This window comes from Dioscorea cayenensis, chromosome 12 (genome assembly GCF_009730915.1).
Source record: "Dioscorea cayenensis subsp. rotundata cultivar TDr96_F1 chromosome 12, TDr96_F1_v2_PseudoChromosome.rev07_lg8_w22 25.fasta, whole genome shotgun sequence".
Lineage (NCBI taxonomy): Eukaryota > Viridiplantae > Streptophyta > Magnoliopsida > Dioscoreales > Dioscoreaceae > Dioscorea > Dioscorea cayenensis.
In genome coordinates, this window is record NC_052482.1 from 12,340,276 (window position 1) to 12,365,614 (window position 25,339).

At 43.1% G+C, this 25,339-nt stretch overlaps 1 protein-coding gene, 2 non-coding genes and 1 pseudogene across 3 annotated transcripts; 2 read left to right on the forward strand and 2 right to left on the reverse strand.

The window, feature by feature from the left end:
• The window catches only part of LOC120273165, a 65,664-nt pseudogene extending 43,997 nt beyond the window's left edge, over positions 1–21,667 (reverse strand).
• LOC120274180 lies at positions 7,459–7,565 on the forward strand. Its single transcript, XR_005540716.1, has one exon. It is a non-coding gene; the product is annotated as a small nucleolar RNA R71 (small nucleolar RNA).
• A 579-nt stretch (positions 21,668–22,246) lies between the features above and the next one.
• LOC120273166 lies at positions 22,247–23,131 on the reverse strand. The gene has a single exon (XM_039279809.1). It carries the CDS (start codon positions 23,129–23,131, stop codon positions 22,247–22,249), a length of 885 nt encoding a protein of 294 aa, XP_039135743.1.
• On the forward strand, positions 22,977–23,083 carry LOC120274317. The gene has a single exon (XR_005540845.1). It is a non-coding gene; the product is annotated as a small nucleolar RNA R71 (small nucleolar RNA).
• Positions 23,132–25,339: the final 2,208 nt, after the last annotated feature.

The following is a 25,339-nucleotide window of genomic DNA, read 5'->3' on the forward strand; positions in this document are numbered from 1 at the left end:
ACTAAGGGGATGAACAGTATAAGAAGTTCCTAAGTTTGTTCAAGCAACTCCACATCAACATTCCTTTTGTTGAGGCTTTGGCTCAAATGCCTAAGTATGCGAAGTTCCTGAAAGACCTATTGACCAACAAGAGGAAATTGGAGGAGAGTGCTTTAGTGGTGCTTGATGCTTCATGCTCGGCGGTGTTGCAAAAGAACATGCCGAACAAGAATAAGGATCCGGGAAGCTTCATTATTCCGTGTAACATCGGCAACTTAGGTGAGGAAATGGCATTGGCGGATTCAGGGGCAAGTATCAACGTCATGCCATATACTTTCTTCCAAAAGCTAGGCTTGGGTGAGCCTAGGCCTACTCGAATGACTTTACAATTGGCGGACAGAATGGTATGACATCCGAGAGGCATCATTGAAGACGTTCTTGTCAAGGTGGACAAATACATTTTTCCAGTTGACTTTGTAGTGCTAGATGTCGATGAGGATGTAGATGTACCCTTGATACTTGGGAGACCGTTCTTGCGAACTTCCAAAGCATTGATTGACATGAACGGCAGAGAGCTTACATTGAGAGTCAGAGACGATAAGCTCACTTACCGCCTTGCTGAAGCCATGCGGCATTCTCTCGATTTTGATGACACTTTGTATTTTCTAGACACTACTGATGAGATTGTTGATGAATATATATACAAGAAATGTTCAACCCGGATCTGTATGAAGGTTTGTTCGACTAAGAGGAGAGCAATGAAGAAGTAATGATGCTTGGTTCGAATGGAGAGGAAACATCTACCCCGGGGATCTTGAAGAATGTGCTCTGGAAAATGAAGAGGGCTAGGAGACGCCACCGAAAATGCCCCAAGACTATTGGAGACGTACATGAGCCAAGGAATTTGGACGAATGATTGCTAGGTGGTCTGAAGCCCGATAGTACATCCTCTACTCTCAAGAGACTTTGCTCATCATGCTTTCAAGTTATGGGTAAGAGGGAAACCTTCATTCATGAACCCCCGTGAGGAAAAAAAGATACGTCAAGCTTAGTGACATTAAACAAGCGCTTCATGGGAGGCAACCCAAGTGTTTACTATTTTCGTGCCTTTTAGTTTAGTTTGTTTGCATGAATAAATTGTTAAGTGTTGGTCTTTAAATTTTTGAGTGCTTGTGCTGCGATTTTATTGTGGGTTTTAAAGGAATTCATTGTGTGTTTTGTTGCGAATTGGCGAAACTTGGTCGTTTGAGTTCTATTTTGTGTTTTTATCTGGTAAATTTTGCATAATAGTGCAGGCTCTGAATGTGTCAACATGTTCAGAATATTTCTACAGAGCCTGCAGGTTTTTCTAAGTTATACAGAGAAAACGCACGGGCATGGGGAATTTCTACACGTCCGTGGATGTGCACTGTGAACTCTTCCAGAGAGGGCACAGGGGCGTGCGGCTGCCCCTGTGGACGACCATGCGACTGGCGCACGCCCGTGGGTAATTTCCACACGGGCGTGTGCCTTCCTGCAGAGTTGGGGCAGATTTTCCTGAGAACACACAGGGGCGTGGACTCGCCCCTGTGGGTGACCTTGTGAACCACACACGGGCATGGGGTAATTTCCGCACGCCCGTGCGAAGCTCTGCAGGTTGTTCCCTCCATCTCGAGAAAACACAGGGGCGTGCGGCTGCCTCTGTGAATTGGGCTTGTGAATGTCCACGCCCGTGGGGAATTTCCGCACGGGCGTGTGGAAGACTTGATATCTTTTTCGGATGTCCAGGGAAGCCACAGGGGCGTGCGTCTGCCCCTGTGGGTCTGGCGCACGGGCATGGATAATTTCCGCACGCCCGTGGGAGATCGTTCTAAGTCAGTGAGAGTTTTTCCAGATAGCGCACAGGGGCGTGCATACACCCCTGTGGAGCTTTTGAAGTGAGGCACACTAGCGTGGGGAATTTCCACACGCCCGTGTGGATGCACAGAACGTCAAAAGTCATGAGTTCTGTTTAAAAAGGGGATGATTTCTCTCCTTCTTCATGACTCCTTTTTACTTGAAAACACTCTCACAACATTCTCCGAGTCCATTGCGCCAGTTTGGTGGGATTTTAGCAAGTTTTCCCGCCGGCTCTCTATTTTCTCACTTCTCCTCGTCGGTAAATTCATTTTCTTTATCTTCTTCGTCAATTCATGATTTCTATTGATTAATCTGGTTAACAATGCTTCATTTCTTCAATTGGAACAATGATTTACATTTAGAATGAAGTTAGAGATATTATTGAGTTGTATTTTTGGATTGTTGATACCTGGCCGTGCGGTTCTCACGGCACGTGAATCCACACGGGCGTGCTGAAATTCCACACGACCGTGTGGATTTCTGCAGTATTGTTTTATCAACTTGTTTGACTAATTTTGTTTAAATTTGGCAGATCATGGCACCTAGGATAAAGAAGCAAGCTGATAAGAGGCCACGTGAGTCATCCTCTGAGCTCGAGGCATGCGATTTGCGATTCCCGAACATCAGGCCCGTTATGAGCACTTATCGAGACTCCACTTCGGACAGACTCGATTCCAGGACACGACTATATTACGAGATCTTCATCAGGGAGATGAGTTCGCTGATGAGGTTGAGGACCTTGTTTCAGATGGTGGTTGGCGGCAGTTGTTGATGATTAGAGAGCTAACTATCGGAGAGTTTGCACTGGAAGTGCTCTCCTCATTTGAGTTTGATAGAGCGTATGCGAGCTTCAACAGTTTGGTCACCATTCAGTTCAGAGTGTTGGGACGCCACCATAGTTTGAGCATTACGCAGTTTTCCATACTACTTGGCTTATACGAGGAGGCATTCACAGATTCAGAGGAGTATGCACAGTTGCCTACTGATTATCCTGGAACCTTGACCCCGCAGAGAGCTTACCGAGTGCTATGTGGTCAGGGTCAGTACGAGTCGGGGGTCTCCAAGGCCATGTGCCTTTCCCGACCTGCCTACAGATATTTGCACGCAACCATGAGTAGGTCGGTGAATGGCCGTGGCGATAGTACTGGTGTCTTGAGCCGCCAGGAGCTGCTGTACTTGTACTCGGTGGTAGAGCGCGTACTGATCCACTTAGGGCACATCTTGGCTGATTACATCGGACACCAGGGACAGTACACTAGACTGGGAGCGATCTTCTCGGGTCCTTACATTACGAGATTAGTGCTGGGCATGGGTCTCTTGGATTCGATTCGCGAGGCCGAGAAGACAGGTGTACCCGCTCCCCTGGGTCTAGAGACGATGCAGTTGATGGGCATGGTCCGCAGGGTTCGGACAGGGGTTTTTGCGTTATTTCTACCAGCCCCAGAGATAGCTGAGGATGAGGGTGATGACGCCGGAGCATCTCAGCCCACCCCCGAGCCTCAGCCCACATCGATGGAGACCGAGGCACCTCCAGCGGCTGAGGAACCACCCCCAGTGCATATGTTTTCACCTTCTCGAGCCAATGATCGCTTTGAGAGGCTCGAGAATGCTATAGGAGTGGTCCGAGCCGAGGTTGCCGAGATTAGGGCTACGCAGGCCACTCAGTACACAGAGTTTATGGCGCGTTTCGACATATTACACCAGATCCTAGAGCAAGATGTTGCCTCATCATTCATCCTGCAGCCGAGGACTCTTCAGGCACCGCCAGTACCTCCAGCACCTCCATCCTCGACCCCAACACCAGACAACCCACTATTTGCTTCCACTTCAGCAGCAGCAGCAGCGGAGCCTGAGAGCGACTCCGACACTTGACCTTTCTTTAACTTTCATGCATTTTACTTTATCTTATTTTCTTGTTTTTTGACTTGTTCACTCATAAAGGATTTTCCTTCTGAGTTTATGTTATTTTGCATTATCGAGTTGTATTCATTGCTTCATCTTTTATACACTCGAGTTATTTTTATTTTTCTTGAGCTTCACTAAACCCCCTCGTGTATGCATGCAGATGGTCTTTTCTTCTTGGAAATTGAGACTTAGTCATGGGCACAGTCAAGCTGCTTCGGCACTTGGCCGTGCGAGCTTCACAACCCGTTGGAACACTACTCCCAATTAATTAGCTTCATCAAACGCAACACTAGGAGTCAGGGGAGTATTGTTTTGATTTCTTGTCCCACATCTATTTTTGAATGATATATTTTGAGTGAGTTTGCATGTGTACATTGAGGACAATGTACAACTTAAGTGTGGCGGAGAGTTTCATAATGCACACATCTTTTCTATTGTTCTTGATTGATATATGCTCACATAGCCAATGGCGGTTCAGCTTAGTTGCAATGTTTGTATTCTTAAGTCTAGGAGAATTGTTAACATTGAATGTTTTTCATGCTCTAGTTCTTGCTTGAATTTTTAGGAATTTTTGCCCGATTTACACTTAGTGCACTACTCATTCTTTGAACTCTATTGGAAACTCATGTTTGATGTTAAAGGGACTAGTTAGGTTTACTTCTTTTGAAAAAAAAATAATAAAATAAAAAAAATAAAATAAAAATGGAAAAATGAAAAGAAGGAACAAAATAGTTTTTTATTTATTTGTATTTGTTGGGTGGAAAGAGCTACCACCTACGAAGTATGAAGCTACTCTCACAAGTCGGATACTAGTTATGCCCTAATGAGAGAAAGAGCTATCTTATAGGATGAGTGAAAGCTACCACCCGGGTAGAAAGAGCTACCACCTCAAAAGTGTGAAAGCCACCTTAGCGGCCGCTTTGGAAAGGGCTACCTTAGAGGATGTGTGAAGCTACTACCATCTTTTAAAATTTTTATCACTTGTGTAGATAAATAAGTCCCTTGCACTTAGAACTTTGAGGAGTATAAGTTGGGGTGTTTTGAGTGAGTTCACACACTTACACGAAATTCGGGTTTGTTATCCTTTTTGATTCAAGTTTTTAGCTAGAGCACTGATTTTTCGTATTTAGTGTTGAAATTCTCCTTACTTGTAGAATGCTATCTTTGTATACTTTGGTGAACCTAAGGCCAAGCACTTTCAATATTTTCTTCATTGATGCACAAAATGTTTTAATGTTTGCTTGAGGACAAGCAAAAGCTTAAGTGTGGGGGAGTTTGATAAGTGCTTGTGCGATATGAATGCGAAGTGTTCATTCCTTATGTTGAGCATTACTTTTCTAAGGTTTTTACACTAATATGTGTGTTTTTATGTTACTTTTATGCAGGTAGGGTTGTGAGTCCGAGTATGAAGGAAATAGGCTAATGTGGATCATAATGCACTTATTTTGGAGGAAATCTCGCTAAGGTTCAAACGCGAAGACATAGGACAGGTGTTAGATGCTAGAGTGTTTGCCAACCTCGTTGCATTCGAGTGAGTACATCCATTTGGAGGGGCACAAAGGCAGGCACACTCGAGCATTTTGTCTTATGCATACAAGAACAAGAACCCCACCAACATATATATCATTGAAGAAGTAAGTGATTCACGACGTGAACGTGTGCCTGTTTGCGTTACCCCGATGAAAGTATGGAATTGGGAAGTTGTTCAGGTCGAAGCTGTAGCAGAGCACTGCAGCAACAATGTAGCAATTACTATAGCAGCACTGTTCACAGCCGGCCGAGAAATCAGAGAGACAGAGAATCCACACTGGCATGTGGAAATTATCCACGCCCGTGTGGAAATTCAGCACGGGCGCGTGTACCATCCATGCCCGTGGAGTTGCCCGATTCCAGCCCTATTTAAAGCCGATTCAGCCCCGATTTTGGTATTATTTTCTCCATCTTTTCCCCAACTTGTGAGAGGGCTTCGGCTAGGGTTTCGAGGGGTATTGGCCAAGGTTTTGGAGAGGTTCTACGGCTCCGACATCATGATTCCATTAGGAAGAAAGTTGGTAGGGGAGCTTCGATCGAGGCGTATCCTATACCGGACGAAGGAATCCTTGGACGACGAGTAGAGGACTTTCCACAAGACCATCGATACGACCATCGAGGGGGTTTCTTTATGGATTCATTGCTTTTACATTCAATTTCTTTGATTGTACTTAGCTCCATGGAGAGCTAAACCCCTAGTGGGTACTTGGGTGATTGTGAACCCTAGGATGTATTTGTTTCTTTGAACTTCTTTATTATGCTTTCAATAAATTGATGTTCATTGTGAGTTCCAACCTTGAATGCTTGATTGTATGAACATTTCCCCTAGAGTGACACTAGGGTTGAGAGTTCTTGTTGGTAACCTAGTGAGTGAGTGACACACCACGAGCGTTAGACAAAGCTAGGTTGGAGAGGGTTGAGAGGGTGAGTCGAGAGGTACAAGAGCGTCCCCTTTCCCCTCTGACGTGATAGATTCTACCTCCATTCCTCGAGTTCTTTGCGGCCATAATAGAGTGAATGGTCTAAGGGATGAACCTCCGCTGGGGCCTAGTTGCGCATGCAATGGAGTGAAGCGTTAAGGTGATCTTAGTATCTAGGGCTTAATTGTGGCTAGGGACCTTCCGCCTGGACCAAAGGGTTAGGTCTAAATCTAGGAAGAGATTTATCACTTGGAATCTCTAGAGCTCATTGCAACTCTATGCGAGTGTGAGGTGTTGAGATTGTTTGATTTCTCCTCCGGGACATGTATAGAGTTAGGCATAGTTGACCTTAGATTTGGGACTATGTATGTAAGGATTTCCACGACTCACCATTGCATTGATTAGGAAGCATAATAGAGAGTTCTTGCACTTGAAGCGATTATCCTAGGTGAAGCATCATCCGAGTACCCCATCTTTATCGATTGCCTTGCCTCCTTACTTTTGCTCTCTTACTTGTTACTTTTAATTTATGAGAATTGAATCATTACCACACTTATCATTGTTGATACTCCACATAGCTAAGAATCGAATTATGTGTCTTTACTCCCTACTCCCTGTGGATTCGACCCCGCTCATCCGGGATTATTACTTCGACAAACCCGTGCACTTGCGGGATATAAGCAAGTGGACCTTGTCAGTTTCCAAGAATGAAATTCTATTTTCCACTTGAGGGGCTTGTTGCTGTTGTTGGAAACCCGATGGCCCCATGGTCTTCTGTGGTCCTTGATTACTCCATGAAAAATTGGGATGATTCTTCCAACCTGAATTGTAGGTGTTGCTGTATGGATTCCCTTGAGGTCTCATGCCATTACCTACAAAGTCAACGTTCTCAACTGAAGAAGCATCACCAATGTCGATTGGGCAATCGTACGAAGCATGTCCTCCACCACAACCGGTGCAATTGGTCACGGCCACAACTCTATTCGAAGCTATAAGATCTAGCTTCTTACTCAAACTCTCCACTTGGGCCGCCAATAAAGTTACAGCATCAATTTCATGGAGATCGGCCACCTTTTTCTTCTCCCTAGCGTTCCACTGGTAGCTATTTAACCCCATTTTCTCAATCAATTGACGAGCCTCATCGGGGGTCTTGCTACCTAAGGTACCTCCTGCCGCTGCATCCAAGAGTTGCCTTGTACTCGGGTTCAAACCATTGTAGAAGGTTTGAACAATCATCCACTCCGGGAATCCGTGTTGTGGACACTTTCACAGGAGTTCCTTGAACCTTTCCCATGTCTCAAATAGAGACTCCAATTCCCACTGCACAAAGGATGAGATCTCATTCCTAAGCTTTGCTGATTTTCGGAGAGGGAAATAACGGGCTAGAAAAGCTTCCACCATCTCCTCCCATGTAGTGATTGCTGCTCTAGGTAATGAGTGTAGCCACTGCTTTGCTCTCCCCTTTAAGGAAAATGGGAAGGCTCTCAATTTGATGGCATCATCCGTCACACCATTTATCTTCAGCATGTCGCACACCTCGAGGAAGCTCTCTATGTGACTGTTTGGATCCTCATCGGCCAAACCGTTGAATTGTGCGGACTGCTGCAGCATATGGATGAATGTCGGCTTTAGCTCGAAGTTCTGAGCTGTAATTGGGGGACGCATAATACTCGATTGTGTACCCAACACTGAAGGTCTGGCATAATCGGATAGTGTTCGTTGTTGCTCATTTTGTTCTGCCATGTTTTCAGATTCTTCTACTTCCAAATCAGCTGGATTATGCTGTTCTTGCACAGGTTCTTTCCCTATGATGATAGAATAAGAAGATTTGAATTAGAATGTGTGGTGAAATAGCTAAGAAAACAAAGTGTAAAGTATCTCTAAACGCCTAGCTCCCCGGCAACGGCGCAAAAAACTTGACAAGTTCCCCTTGCGTATATCCCGCAAGTGCATGGGTTTCTTAAAGTAATAATCCCGGGTGAGCGGGTATCGAATCCACAGGGAGTAGGGAGTAAAGACATTTAATTCAATTCTTAGCTATGTGGAATATCAACAATGATAAGTGTGACAATGATTCAATTCTCAACAATTAAAAGCAACAAGTAAGAGAGCAAAAGTAAGGAGGAGATAAGGCAATCGATAAAGATGGGGTACTCGGATGATGCTTCACCTAGGATAATCGCTTCAAGTGCAAGAACTCTCTATTATGTTTCCTAATCAATGCAATGGTGAGTCGTGGAAATCCTTACATACATAGTCCCAAATCTAAGGTCAACTATGTCTAACTCTATTCATGTCCCGGAGGGGAGATTAAATATCCTCTCAACCTCGCACTCGAATAAAGTTGCAATGATCTCTAGGGATTCCAGGTGAGAAATCTCTTCCTAATTATAGACGTAACCCTTTGGTCCAGGCGGAAGGTCCCTAACCACAATTAAGCCCTAGATACTAAGATCCCCTCAATTCTTCACTCCGTTGCACGCACAACTAAACCCCAGCGGAGATTCATCCCTTAGACCATTCACTCTATTATGGCCACAAAGAACTCGAGGAACGGAGGTAGAATCTATCACGTTAGAGGTGAAAGGGGACGCTCCTGTACCTCTCGACTCACCCTCTCAACCCTCTCCAACCTAGCTTTGTCTAACGCTCGTGGTGTGTCACTCACTCACAAGGTTACCAACAAGAACTCTCAATCCTAGTGTCACTCTAGGGGAAATGTTCATACAATCAAGCATTCAAGGTTGGAACTCATAATAGACATCAATTTATTGAAAGCATAATAAAGAAAGTCAATGAAACGAATACATCCTAGGGTTCACAATCACCCAAGTACCCACTAGGGGTTTAGCTCTCCATGGAGCTAAGTACAATCAAATAAATCGAATGTAAAAGCAATGAATCCATAAAGAAACCCCCTCGATGGTCGTGTCAATGGTCTTGTGGAGAGTCCTCTACTCGTCGCAAGGGATTCTTTGTCCGGCCTAGGATACACCTCACCGGATCGATGCCGACGAAAGCTCTCCCAATAACCTTCTTCCAAACGACGCGCGATGTCGGAGCCGTAGAACCTCTCCAAAAACCTAACCAATACCCCTCAAAACCCTAGCCGAGGCCCTTTCTCAAGTTGGGGAAAAGATGGAGAAAAGAATACCAAAATCGGGGATGAATCGGCTTTAAATAGGGCTGGAATCTGGCGACTCCACGGGCGTGTGGATTCTCTGTTTCTCTGATTTCTCAGCCGGCTGTGAACAGTGATGCTACAGTACATACTCCAGTACTCTGCTACAGTCTTTGACCTGAATAACTTCCCAATTCCATATTTTAATCTGGGTAACGCAAACGGGCACACGTTTACGTCGTGAATCACTTGCTTCTTTAATGATATACATGTTGGTGGAGCTCTCGTTCTTATGTGCATAAATCGGAAAGCTCGAGTGTGACTGCCTTTTTGCCCCTCCAAATGGATGTGCTCACTCGAATGCGAGGAGGTTGGCACACAGTCTAGCATCTCACACCTGACCTATGTCTTCGCGTTTGAACCTTAGCGAGATTTCCTCCAAAATAGGTGCATTATGATCCACATTGGCCTATTTCCTTCATACTCGGCCTCACAACCCTACCTGCATAAAAGTAACATAAAAACACACATATTAGTGTATAAACCTGAGAAAAGTAATGCTCAACATAAGCAATGAACACTTCGCATTCATATCGCACAAGCACTTATCAATGAACTCCTCTCGTGTCTTGGTCCTTGAATTAAACAAGAACTCCCAACATAGTGTCTTTATAGCCCATCTTTGATTCCTTTTTTCTCTTCAAGGCATTCACAACCTATATGCATAAAAGAACACCAAATACACAATATGAGACATAAACCATAGTAAAAATGATGCTCAATGCATGTAAAACATATATAAAAATATGTCTACTGAAGCACTTATCATTAGACTCTCCAACAAATATTCCACCCCGGCAAGTAGATTTTTGGTTTAAATGAAGTAGCTTTGCATTGTCTAGTTGAGAGGAACATACTCTTTTCAAGCCTCCATAAGGTAAGGAAGAGGTACGTCAAGCTAAGTGACGTAAAACAAACACTTCTTGGGAGGCAACCCAAGTTTTTAATGTTTTTTTTCTAGTTTTTAGTTAGTATTTGCATGAATAAGGCTTTAAGTGTTGGTGTCTTGCTTTTTAGTTGCTTTTGCTGTGATTTTCTTGTGGACATTATGTTGTTATCATGTGCCTAATCATGTGTGACAAGAATCTTGGTCGTTTGAGCGTGTTTTTCATGTTTTCTCTGGTTAGAATTGTATTGTTAGGCAAGCTCTGAGTGTATATCTATGTTTAGGAATTTTTTGAAGAGCCTCAAAAGTTTTCTAAGTGTCCAGAGAAAACACACGCTTGTGTGGAATTTTTGCACGGGCGTGCCTTTTTGTTCAGATCTCATCCAGAGATGGCAGAGGGGCGTGGACTCGCCCCTGTGAGCGACCATGTGATGGTCCATGTCTGTGTGGAATTTTTGCACGGGCGTGTGTTTTCCTACAGAGACTTAAAGATTTTTCTTGAGAAGACACAGGGGCGTGCATCTATCCCAGTGAATTACCCAGTATGGATCCACGCCCGTGTGGAATTTCCGCAAGGGAATGTGAAACACTTAGAGAATTTTCTTGATTGGACAGAGAAGCTACAGGGGCATACGTCTGCTCCTGTGGGTCAGGTGCACGGGCATGGGAATGTTTCACACGCCCGTGTGGATGCATTTAGAAGCATAAGGTGTCATCCCAAGAAACCATAGGGGCGTGGGTATGCCCTTGTGGGTCTCTCCAGTGGAGTCACACGGGTGTGGGTAATTTCCACACGGCCGTGTGGATGTACAGAACTCAAAAGGCTATGTTTTCTCTTTTCATTTTTTCACTCCCAAACATTATGAGAATGCGTCCTTGTACTATCCCAACCTCTCACCGTCGTTTCAAAGGGTTGTTAATTGAGTTTTCCGGCCATTTTTTTTTTCTATTCTTTCATTCTCATTTTGTTGGCAAGCTTCTCTTTCTCGTTCTTCGCCCAATCTTCATTTATTTTGCAGCACCAGCATCATCTTCACCAGCAGCGGTAACAAATGCACCACCAATTGACACAGACACTTGAGGCGTCTTTACCATCTTTGCTCTTACTTTTAGTATTTTATTTTTGCATTTTATTTTGAACTTGTATACTCAGAAAGGATCTTCCTTCTGAGTTTATCTTTTATTTTTGTTTTGAGTTGTATTTCATTGCTCTATCTTTTATATACTCGAGTCATTTTTTTATTGAGCTTCACTGAACCCCCTTGTGTATGCTTGTAGATGGTCTTGTCAGCATGGGAAATGAGAACTAGTCATGGACACGGTCAAGATGTTTTACACATGTTCGTGTGTGCTTCACAACCCATTGGAACTTCACACCAAAGGATTTAGCTCCATCAAACACACCACTAGGAGTTAGGGGAGTATTGTTTCAATTGAATTATATTACTTTTATTTTGCTTGCATACGTACATTGAGGGTAATGTACATCTTAAGTGTGGGGGGAGTTCACATTGCACATGTCCTTTATATAAATTTTGATTGACATACATACTCACATAGCCAATGGTGGTTCATCTTAGTTACAATGCTTGTATTCTTGAGTTTAGGAGAAATTTTAACATTGAATGTTCTCATGCTCTAGTTTTTACTTGAATTTCTAGGAATTTTTGCTCGATGAATATTTGTGCACCACTCTCTCATGAAACTCTTTTGGAAACTCAAGTTTCATGTTAAGGGACTAATTAGTTTTGTTTCTTGTTCTATTTTGGTAAAAAAAACATAAAAAAAATATATCGTTTAGTTGTGCATTCGGGGTGGAAAGAGCTACCACCTATGAAGTATGAGCTACTCTCATAAATCGGATACTAGTTATGTCCTCATGCGAGAAAGAGCTATCTCATGGGATGAGTGAAAGTTACCACCCAGGTAGAAAGAGCTACCACCTCGAAAGTCTGAAAGCAACCTTAGTAGCCGCTTCAGAAAGGGCTAATTAGAGGATGCGTGAAGCTACTACCATCTCTTTGTTTTGTTACGTTTTGTAGTTAAATAAGTCCCTTATACTTGGAACATTGAGGAGTATACTTTGGGTTTACTAGAGTGAGTTTACACACACTTACACGATCTCGGATTTGTTGTCCTTTTTTATTTGAGTTTTTAGCTAGAGGATTGATTTTTCATATTTAGTGTTGAAATTTCCCTTACTAGTAGAATGCTCTCCTTGCATGCTTTGGTGAACCTAAGGCCAAGCACTTTCAATATTTCCTTCTTCTATACTTTAATGTTTTATTTTTACTTGAAGACAAGCAAAAGCTTAAGTGTGGGGGAATTTGATAAGTGCTTGTGTGTTAAGAATGCAAAGTATTCTTTCCTTATGATGAGTATAACTTTTATCAGGTTTAAGCGCTAATATATGTGTATTTGTGTTCTTTTGCGCATGTAGGGTTGTGAAGGCAAGTATTAAGAAAATAAGCGAAAAGTATATCGTGAATGCACTATTTGGTGGAATCTTGGAAGCAACAAACGCGAGAACACAAGTGGGGCTCAAAGATACGTGAATGTGTGCCAACCTCCATGTATTGAAGCCACTACAATGAGTTGGAGGGGCACGAAGGCAATCACATTTGTGTATCCCAACTTGTGCAATGATAGCAAGATCTTCACTAATGAACTCATTTATTGAATAAGCGACGTAATCTACATCATAAACGTGTACCCGTTTACGTAGCAGGTAATGCAGTATTTTACTGTAGCAATTTACTTTAGTAGTAACTGTTTACAGCCTGCCAAAAATAAAAAATCCAAAGAATTCACAGGGGAGTGTGGAAATTCCACAGGGACGTGTGGAACATCCACAGGTCCATATGGATGTGATGAAGGTTAGTGGGAGAGCTTTCTTCCGTACCGATCCGGTGAGGTATATCCTAGGCAGGACAAAGGGACCCTTGGACGAGTAGAGGACTCTCCACAAGACTATCGCGATGACTATCAAGGGGGTTTTCTATAGATTCTTTGCTTTTACATTTGATTTCATTGATTGTAATTAGCTCTGTGGAGAGCTAAACTCCCTAGTGGGTACTTCGGTATTTATGAACCCTAGGATGTATTCATTTTATTGAACCACTTTATTATGCTTTTAATTAATTACTATTTTATTTGAGTTCCAATCATAATGCTTGATTGTATGAATACTCCCTTATAGTGACACTAGGGTTGAGTGTTCTTGTTGCTAATCCTTGTGAGTGAGTGACACACCACGATAGTTAGACAAAGATAAATTGGAGAAGGTCGAGAGGGTGAATCGATAGGTAGCGGAGCACCCCTTTTCCCCTCCGATGTGATTTATTCTAACTTCATTTCCTCAAGTTCTTTGCGGTTATAGTAGAGTGAATGGACTAAAGGATGACCTTCTGATAAGTGTCTAAATGTTGGTGTTTTCATATATATATATCTGATAAGTGCTTGAGTAGACATATTTTTATATATGTTTTACATGCATTGAGCATCATTTTTACCATGGTTTATGTCTCATATTGTGTATTTGGTGTTCTTTTATGCATATAGGTTGTGAATGCCTTGAAGGGTAAAAAGGAAGCAAAGATAGGCTATAAAGACACAATATTGGGAGTTCTTGTTCAATTCAAGGAGCAAGACACGAGAGGAGTTCATAAACATAGAGATGTGTGCCAACTTCCAAGAAGATTCAAGTCAATTCACTAGTTGGAAGGGCACAAAGGCAGCCACATCTTCATGTTCCTTCTCTTTGTGAAGATTGCAAGACCTTTCAAAGATATGTCGACGAAGAAAAGTTTTATAGCCTACCACATGGATGTGTGCCCGGACATGTGGCCTCAAGAGAAGAGTGTTCGGATCGCATTTTGTGAAGAGACTGTAGCAATAGTACTGTAACAACTCTACTGTAGAAGTACTGAATCAAAATTACTATTCACACGCCCGCGTGGAAATTCCTGCAGCCTGCGCGACCGCGTAGAAAATCCACATGGGCGCGTGAGGGCACGTGACAGAGTTTGATTAAGTTTCAATCTTATATCTATGGTTTTAATGTACTTTCATCCATTGATGGTGTGTTTTGTATGTTGCTCCATGGAGAGCTAAAATCCTAGAGGATATTTGGGCTTGTGAACCATAGGATTCTCATCTTTTATGGATTTTCTTAGTGTTCCTATTTAATCCGAGTTTGATTAAGTTTTAATCTTGATTGTCTAATGCTTGCTTGTCTTATTGATCTTTTGGTTATTTGGTTTGCATGATTTGCTTCCTTGGTGAGAGAGAGATCTCCATTAGGGTTAGAATCTCAAGATTGAAGAGGATTGAGAGGGCGAGTCATGAGATAGTGAGCATTCCCTTTCCACTCCGATTGGTGTATTCTATCTCTGTTCCCTAATCTCTATGCAACCATATTTGGTGTGAGGCGTGAGATTGAGAGATTTCTCCACCGAGACCTTGTACGGGGTTAGGATCCTTCTCCGGGAATTAGGGTTGGATCAATCTTTAGGAATCGGATACACCTCTTGGAATCCCTAGAGTGCTTTGCGGTCATATGTGGTGTGAGGTGTTGAGATTGAGCGATTTCTCCACCGGGACCTCGTAGGGGACTAGTATCGGTGATCGGGAGGCCGGATCCGATTATATTTGGATTTCCACGACTTAACTTACTCTTCATAGAAACACTTTGCTTATCCGGTACCTAATACCTTAATCCTAGGTGGAGCATTGCCCGAATACCCAACTTTTACTGATTGAGATCTCCATCCATTTAACCCTTGCATATTCGTCTCTGTGACAAGGTCCACTTGCTTATATCCCACAAGTGCACGGGCTTGTCGAAGTAATAATCCCAGGTCAGCGGGGTCGAATCCATAGGGAGTAGGGAGTAAAGACACTTAATTCGATTCTTAGTTATGTGAAGTATCAACAATGATAAGTGTGGTAATGATTCAATTCTCAGAAATTAAAAGCAACAAGTAAGAGAGTAAAAGTAAGGAGGAGGCAAGGCAATCGATAAAGATGGGGTACTCGGATGCTGCTTCACTTAGGATAATCGCTTTAAGTGCAAGAACTCTCTATTATGGTTCCTAATCAATGCAATGGTGAGTCGTGGAAATCCTTACATACATAGTCCCAAATCTAAGGTCAACTATGCCTAACACTATTCATGTCCTAGAGGAGAGATTAAATAACCTCTCAACCTCGCACTCGAATAGAGTTGCAATGAGCTCTAGGGATTCCAAGTGATAAATCTCTTCCTACATTTAGACTTAACCCTTTGGTCCAGGCGGAAGGTCCCTAGCCGTAATTAAGCCCTAGATACTAAGATCCCCTCAACGCTTCACTCCATTGCACGCGCAACTAGGCCTAGCGGAGGTTCATCCCTTAGACCATTCACTCTATTATGGCCGCAAAGAACTCAAGGAATAGAGGTGGAATCTATCACGTCGGAGGAGAAAGGGGACGCTCCTGTACCTCTCGACTCACCCTCTCAACCCTCTCCAACCTAGCTTTGTCTAACGCTCGTGGTGTGTCACTCACTCACAAGGTTACCAACAAGAACTCTCAACCCTAGTGTCACTCTAGGGGAAATGTTCAGACAATCAAACATTAAAGGTTGGAACTCACAATAAACATCAATTTATTGAAAGCATAATAAAGAAGTTCAATGAAACGAATACATCCTAAGGTTCACAATCACCCAAGTACCCACTAGGGGTTTAGCTTTCCATGGAGCTAAGTACAATCAAAGAAATCGAATGTAAAAGCAATAAATCCATAAAGAAACCCCCTCGATGGTCGTGTCGATGGTCTTGTGGAAAGTGCTCTACTCGTCATCCAAGGATTCCTTCGTCCGGTATAGGATACGCCTCGATTGAAGCTCCCCTACCAACCTACAGTGTATTGCTATAGTACCTGCTACAATAATCTACCATAAATACTACCGAATTCCATACTTTCATTCGGGTAACGCAAACGGCCACACGTTTACGTCATGAATCACTTGCTTCTTCAATGATGTACACGTTGGTGGATCTCTTGTTCTTATATGCATAAATCAGAATGCTCGAGTGTGACTGCCTTTGTGCCCCTCCAAATGAATGTGCTCACTCGAATACGAGGAGGTTGGCACACACTCAAGCATCTCACATCCGACCTATGTCTTCGCTTTTGAACCTTAACAAGATTTCCTCCAGAATCGGTGCATTATGATCCACATTGGCTTCTTTCCTTCATACTCGGCCTCACAACCCTACCTGCATAAAAGTAACATAAAAACACACATATTAGTGTAAAAACCCGAGGAAAGTAATGCTCAACATAAGGAATGAACGCTTCGTATTCATATCGCACAAGCACTTATGAAACTCCCCCACACTTAAGCTTTTGCTTGTCCTCAAGGAAACATTAAAACATTCTGTGCATCAATGAAGAAAATGTTGAAAGTGCTTGGCCTTAGGTTCACCAAAGTATACAAAGATAGCATTCTACAAGTAAGGAAAATTTCAACACTAAATACGAAAAATCAATGCTCTAGCTAAAAACTTGAATCAAAAAGGATAACAAACCCAAATTTCGTGTAAGTGTGTGAACTCACTCAAAACACCCCAAGTTATACTCCTCAAAGTTCTAAGTGCAAGGGACTTATTTATCTACACAAGTGAAAAAAAATTTTAAAAGATGGTAGTTGATCGACACGAAGTGTGTACACCCGCAAGCGCACGGGGTCGTCTAGTAATAAACCACTCGCACACGCGCGAATGGGTCGTATTCCCAAGGGGCCTGAGGAGCTACCCTACTCACTTCTTACCTGTTGTTTAGCTCACCGATTCCAAGATAAGAGAAAAGAAGAAAAGAAAGCAAAACGAAAAGCGAAATGAAATCTTAAGAAGTACGAAACAAGTAAAATACGGGAGATGCCCAAGTTTGGAAAACAGTCACGGATGCGGATTCACAAGGGGCTACTATAGTGAGTAGGAAATTGAGTAATAAAGCACGTGTCTAGTTGGACCGAGAAAACCAAGACCTAGGTCAACCCGATGGTCACGGCAACTGACCCCTAACTCGGTGCAAGTGTTGTGCGCGGAATCTCTTCCGCCCAACTTCCCACATGGTTGCAAGGAGAATGTAAGTTTTCACAAGTTAGGGTGGAAACACAAGTAGTTTTCAACCCTAGGATTGGAGGGGTACAAATACCCGATGGTCACGGCATATTATACAATGAACCCTTCCTAGTTTGGTGGAGTCTAGCACTAAGGCAATGGTCATGCTACAAAGTGCTACCAAGAATTTGATACATCACTCAATCAAATGTACCAAAACAAGCAAGAACACCAAACAAGGATCACAACAAGCGAAACATGCATAAACTACTCAAACAATCCAAAACATCACAAGTTCGCCCCCTAGGTTCACCTACATCCGGTGACCTAGGGGTTTAGTTGTTCATCTTCAACAAGAAAACCAAATAATCCATATAAACAACTAAAGTAAACATGAGGAACACTCCCTCAAATGATGAAGGTCGAATGACACAAGAATCCCCGGAGAAAGCCTTCCGAAGACGACACTCGAAGGGGTGGCTTCCCGTTGTCTTCAACCTCCAAGCAATGATGCCCTAGAAGTAGATCCTCCTCGTTCTTGCTCTCCCCGCCGAGAAAATGCTCGGATTTCCTCCCTTTTTGCCCTCCTAAAGCTTGGGTTCAAGTGATGTGGAAGTGTTCTCCAAACCCTAGCCGGCCTTGTCCCCCAAAGAAGAAGAAAAATCAAGAAGAAGATGCCCAAAAATGACCTTCAAGACCTTATAAGTGCCCAGATCCCGACCGGTAAACGGGTCAGTACACCGGCCGTATACCGACCCCTCGGGAATTTCAGTTTCTGCCGAGAAGCCCACGATGAGCTACAGTGACTGCTACATCGAAACTTCTACAGTAACACCGCTACAGTACTATGCTGCAGTAATCCCGGCCCCCCGGAAACGTCGTTTTGATGCCGAATTCATCCCCAATCGCGTCGCCGAGGTACCTAGGCTTCAAAAGGGCCTGAAATGCAAAAATACTACAATTTAGACCAAAAAGGCATTGATTCAACAAATAAATATAAAGAATAATACAGAACAAATACATGCAAAATACATACTTTTAGACGTTTATCAAACATCCCCACACCTAAGCGTTTGCTTGTCCCCAAGCAAACAAACATGAAGAACTAAGGGAAATAAGATAAACGGCTAAAAATACGACCTCAAGCTCAAAAGTAAAGAACTCCACAAGCACGAATGGACAGAAATCAAGGAGTGAGCTGGTAAATGAATAGTGAAGTGATATTAGCTTTGTCTCATCTAGAATGCCCCAATGAGTGTGTGCAACCTCCCACCTTGACCTCCACACCCTGGATTATCCCAGGATGCCCTTTCACCACACACATAATGAAGATGACATTAAAGTGCCAAAGACTTCTTCAATACTCAGGTAAAAGTCCTCTGGTTCCTCAACACGATTTTAACCCTTAAGTGATTGCGAAACAAGTTCCAAGAGATCACAAGAGATGCTTTATTTTCTTCCCACACATTTATACACACTTTCTCTTTTTCTTGGGTCCGCCTAACATAGACTGCACAGAAAATAATCTTTCAGATGGATGCACATGCTGGTTAGGCACAAGAGTCACCCACTTACTCAATTACAGTCTACATAGACGCATTCATGCTTATAAACTTATAAAGCAGAGGAATACTCGACATAGACCCCTTTTTAACCTCTCATGATCCCCGACAAACAACTCTGTTACAAACAAGTTCGAGTGGAGGAACTCAGAAGCTTTTAAAAGTGCATTGAAGACCGAACTTAACAAATTAATGCCAATGTCATCATGATGGGTTGGTTAGAGCATACAAGGTGAGAGTGATCATGAACATGTATACAGGTGCACTAAAGATGAAACATAGCTACATTCAAGCACATTCAATGTACAGCTCACACCTATCATTCTACCAAGCCAGGAAGCCCCTAACTAAACATTCATAGCCATCATAGGTAGTAAGCATGCAAAAGGATAAAATACTCCAAGTAAGAAAATCATCCCCACACCTAAAGTCGTACATTGCCCTTAATGTACCTAAGTCAGCAGAGAAAAATGGGGAATGAAAAACAATAAGCACAGAAATGAGGTAAAGACACTTCCCTGATTCCCTGGTGTGATTCCAAATTGCTCCACATGGATCAGGGGCATACCACATAATGAGGGTGAAAAGTACAAGCTTCACAAAATTAATGGCCCTGAAAAGAACAAGAAGCCTATCATCATTCACAAATTTTTTTTTTAAAAAGGGGGAAATGGAAATAAAATATGGGAGAGAGAGCGCCAACATAAACAAAATAGGAGCATAATAGGGGAAAGGCCCTAGCTAGCTCAAAAGTACAAGTCTGAACAACACACAACAAACAAAGATAGAATAGAAGAACAAATACAAAATACACAAAAGTATGTCATGGGTCTATGAAGCCGGAGAAAATCCTCAATGGAAAATAATTTATCCCAACCATCATGTGAAATGAGCTCCAACACCTTGCCATCAACACCCAAAGTGCTCAAAGCTTCCCAATCGATTTTTCTCACTGTGCCGAACACCTTGCGTGATAAGAGGGCATAACGTGTTTTGTGTTCTTCTTTAGAAAACCTTGGTTCTTGCACCGGAGGAGTAGGTTCCCTCCTAGCCCTCTTGGAAGCAAATCTCTTGATGGGCATCCTGCACAAGCAAAGTGGAGATCATTCAATCAACTTACAAGAAAAGAAAGCACCAAAAGAATGAAAAAATTCAAGAAAATGCCCAGTGCTACAGTAAAATCGAAAAAAAAATTTCCAAGAACTTTGCTTGTAAAAATAGCCAAAAATTCTTGATAATCATTAAGCATTCATTCAACAACAAAAATCCAAGAAACTTCACCCACAAAAGCATGAAAAGCTTAAAGTTTTGAGTGAAAGAACAAACTTTCAACCAAGAGTAAGATGAGCAAATATAATGGTTGGATCCGGCCAAAAGCTTGCTCAAACTCCAATTTTATGTCACTAAAATGGAGAAGAGGGGGAGAAGAGCAAACTAGAGCAAAAAAAATGAAGGAAAATGGTGGAGAAATGAGGGAGAAAAGGGTAGAAGAGTGGAGAAGATGAATGAATAGTGTGCTGCCCTAAGTCCTTAAGTACCCTTCACTCGGGTGGTCTTGCCGACCATCCTTGCGGCCGCAAGGATGGTCCTCAAGACCCTCGGGATGAGTCTTGAGGGGCATCCTTGCGGCCGCAAGGATGATCCTCAAGACTCACTGGATGAGTCCCGAGGGGCATCCTTACGGCCGCAAGGATGGTCCTCGGGATTTTCCTGACGCACGTCGATTCTCCACGCATTGCACACTTCGTTTATGATTAAAACCATGAAAAATAAAGCCGGAAACATCGACAAAACACTCAAAACAACATCAAGATTGCATAAAAAACAAGAATTACTCAAAGACCACATGACAAATAAGAGAATATGAAGGCTAATTAGCTAAGAAAAACGATGAAAACACAAAAACAACCAAACCACACTAAAAGTACAAGTTAAACACACAAACACAAATGAGATAGATAATACGAGGAATGAAATGAACTTGGGTTGCCTCCCAAGAAGCGCTTGTTTAACGTCGTTAGCTTGACGTGCATTACTTCAAACGATCATGGTGGAACAAATGGATGGAAGTTACCTTGAGCCCTTGGAGTTGTGTTGCCACTTGGAAAATTCAATGAAAGGCATGAGAAAACTTTAAATTTACCATGGTTTCCAAAGAATAAATTATCAACTTCATCCGGGTGTAATGTGGACAACTTTTTCTCCACTTTTTGTTTCTCCTTCGATTTTCTCCAAATCTTCTTAACACCCTTAATTTTCTTGCCATTGAGTGGTGAATTACCCTCCACTTGATTAATTTGTTGTGTTGGTGGAGAGGGAAGTTCTTCCTCGGCATCTTGGCACGGGAACTCATCCAAGTACTCATCCAAAGGGTTTAAGGCAAGCACCTCCTGCACACAATCAGAAATAATCTCATCAGTAGTATCAGTGAAGTACAGTTTGTCATCATGATCAAGTGTGTGCTTCATTGCTTCAGGGAGGGTGAAGACCACTTGCTCGTCTCCGACCCTCAAGGTCATCTTGCCCTCTTTAACATCAATTAGAGCACCTGAAGTACTAAGGAATGGACGTCCAAGGATCAAGGGAACCTCAGCATCATCATCCACATCTAGAATCACAAAATCTAAAGGAATGATGAGTTTGTCAACTCTAACAAGGACATCTTCGACTACCCCTCGAGGCCTTCGCACTGATCTATCAGCAAGCTGCAATGTCATTCTTGTAGGCCTTAGGTCTTCTAATCCCAGTTTCAAGAACAAGTTGTATGGCATTACATTTATGCTAGCCCCAGAATCGGCTAGAGCATGCTCCATCATTCCTTCACCAAGTACACAAGGAATTACAAAACTACCCGAATCCTCTAACTTTCTCTTATTAGTGAGCAGCTCCTTCAAAAACTTGGCATACTTTGGCAGTTGAGCCAGTGCCTCAATGATTGGAATATTTATCTGAAGTTGTTTGAAGATATTGAGAAATTTCTTGAATTGGGCCTCATCCTTATCTTGTTTGAGTCTCGAGGGGTACGGTATCACTGGCTTGTATTCGTACCCCCTTGAAATGTTAGGATTGGGGGAGTCTTCAACAAGTCTCCTCCTGTTGTCGTTGCATGCATGTTCATCCAAATTAGGGTCTTCCCGGACGGTTACCCCATCATTGGGAGCACTTGGGATCTCTTTTTCCCTTGCTTCCAACTGCCTCCCACTTCTCAAAGTAACAGCTTGTAATTGTTCCCTTGGGTTGCATTCGGTGTTGCTCGGCAAACTCCCTGAGGATTGTTCAGCTTGACCACGAGCAAGCTATCCCACTTGGTTTTCTAGAGATTGGATGGACGCTTGAACATTTTTCAGTACGGCACCGAATTCATCAAGTTTCTTTTCATTCTGCGCAAAACGTGCCTCCGTGACAAGCATGAATCTTGCCAATATATCCTCCGTGGAGAGTTTCTTCCCTTGTGGAGGAGGGGCATGGTATTGGTTTCCCTGAAATGGTGGAGGCTTGTACTGAGATTGGCCTTGATTCCAAGAGGGATTTGACGAGCCTCTCCAACCATAATTGTAAGTGTTACCAAATTGGTTCCCTGGTCCTCGTGGTCCACCCCCAACATAATCAACTGTTTCTACATGAGGTGATGGGGCAACAAAAATAGGACATTGTGATATTGCATGCCCAGCCCCACAAGTGTCACATGACAAAACGGCCTTGGAACCCGAACTGGACACCAACCTGAGCTGGTCAACTATTCGTGCTAGGGCATCATGCTTCGAATTCTGCTCAGCGATATGCTTCGTCAAGGCATCAATCTTCGCAGCCAATGCTGTGGATTCATTCACCTCATACAGCCCTGCAGCCCTTGGAGGCTTCTGTCTAGTGCTCCAATGACACTCGTTGCTGGACATATTCTCAATTAATTCCTCGGCCTCTTCAGGAAGCTTGTTGCTTAAAGAACCACCTGCCGCTGCATCAATAAGCTGCCTAGTAGCATAGTTCAGCCCGTTACACAACATCTGTACTCTCATCCATGGAGGGAAGCCGTGATGAGGACACTTGCGAAGAAGATCCTTAAATCGTTCATGGGCTTCAAATAGTGTCTCACTATCACCTTGCCTGAAAGACGATATCTCCTGTCTCAATCTTGCAGCCTTGCTTGGAGGAAAATATCGTGCTAGGAACTTCTCGACCATTTCCTTCCAAGTGGTGATGGACCCCGGAGCTAAGGATGTGAGCCATCTGTATGCTGCACCTCTCAAGCTGAACGGGAACAACCTCAGTCTGATGGCATCATCTGACACTGAATTGATCTTGAAAGTGGAGCAGATTTGAAGGAACCGAGCAAGATGGGCATGGGGATCCTCATCCGCTAGACCATCAAACTATACTGAATTCTGAATCATCCCTATGGTACTCGCCTTGATTTCAAAGTTATTAGTCGGAACGGTTGGTACTTGGATACTAAATTCTTCTCCGGTGAACTGTGGCCTTTCATATTCCGATAGGGTCTTCCTAGGCTCCTCCACGACTGACGGTTCACTTGACTCAACCCGAACCTCTTGTTGTCTAGAACTTTATGCTGCTTCTCTCAATCTTTGATGCAAAGTTCTTTCTATCTCGTTATCGGGTTCAGTCAAGTTTGCTTGACTCGCTCATGTCATAAGATGTGTACCTACACGAATTGAGGAGTCAAGAAGTTAGTTAATAGTAAGAACACAAAGATGGGTAATTACAAAAGATCATCAACCAGAAACACAAAAGACAAACAAAACAAAAGTGCAAAAACAAATGAAAAAGAAAAGGCTAAATCAACAAGTGTAAAGCTTTCCAAATATTCCTCAGTGATTGGTCCCCGGCAACGGCGCCAAAAACTTGATCGACACGAAGTGTGTACACCCGCAAGCGCACGGGGTCGTCAAGTAATAAACCACTCGCGCACGCGCGAATGGGTCGTATTCCCAAGGGGCCTGAGGAGCTACCCTACTCACTTCTTACCTGTTGTTTAGCTCACCGATTCTAAGATAAGAGAAAAGAAGAAAAGAAAGCAAAACCAAAAGCGAAATGAAATCTTAAGAAGTATGAAACAAGTAAAATACAGGAGATGCCCAAGGTTGAAAAACGGTCACGGATGCGGATTCCCAAGGGGGATACTATAGTGAGTAGGAAATTGAGTAATAAAGCACGTGGCTAGTTGGACCGAGAAAACCAAGACCTAGGTCAACCCGATGGTCACGGCAACTGACCCCTAACCCGGTGCAAGTGTTGAGCGCGGAATCTCTTCCGCCCAACATCCCACACGGTTGCAAGGAGAATGTAAGTTTTCACAAGTTAGGGTGGAAACACAAGTAGTTTTCAACCCTAGGATTGGAGGGTTACAAATACACGATGGTCACGGCATATTTATACAATGAACCCTTCCTAGTTTGGTGGAGTCTAGCACTAAGGCAATGGGCATGCTACAAAGTGCTACCAAGAATTTGATACATCACTCAATCAAATGTACCAAAACAAGCAAGAACACCAAACAAGGATCACAACAAGCGAAACATGCATAAACTACTCAAACAATCCAAAACATCACAAGTTCGCCCCCTAGGTTCACCTACATCCGGTGACCTAGGGGTTTAGTTGTTCATCTTCAACAAGAAAACCAAATAATCCATACAAACAACTAAAGTAAACATGAGGAACACTCCCTCAAATGATGAAGGTCGAATGATGCAAGAATCCCCGGAGAAAGCCTTCCGAAGACGCCACTCGAAGGGGTGGCTTCCCGTTGTCTTCAAGCTCCAAGCAATGATGCCCTAGAAGTAGATCCTCCTCGTTCTTGCTCTCCCCGCCGAGAAAATGCTCGGATTTCCTCCCTTTTTGCCCTCCTAAAGCTTGGGTTCAAGTGATGTGGAAGTGTTCTCCAAACCTTAGCCGGCCTTGTCCCCCAAAGAAGAAGAAAAATCAAGAAGAAGATGCCCAAAAATGCCCTTCAAGAGCTTATAAGTGCCCAGATCCCGACCGGTAAACGGGTCAGTATACCGGCCGTATACTGACCCCTCGGGAATTTCAGTTTCTACCGAGAAGCCCGCGATGAGCTACAGTGACTGCTACATCGAAACTTCTACAGTAACACCGCTACAGTACTATGCTACAGTAATCCCGGTCCCCCAGAAACGCCGTTTTGATGCCGAATTCATCCCCAATCGCGTCGCCGAGGTACCTAGGCTTCAAAAGGGCCTGAAATGCAAAAATACTACAATTTAGACCAAAAAGGCATCGATTCAACAAATAAATATAAAGAATAATACAGAACAAATACATGAAAAATACATACTTTTAGACGTTTATCAGTAGTAGCTTCACACATCCTCTAAGGTAGCTCTTTCCAAAGCGGCCGCTAAGGTGGCTTT

Coding starts and splice junctions, on each gene's coding strand:
- LOC120273166 (XM_039279809.1), bottom strand. CDS start 23,131: ATGGTCGAGAAGTTCCTAGCACGATATTTTCCTCCAAGCAAGGCTGCA.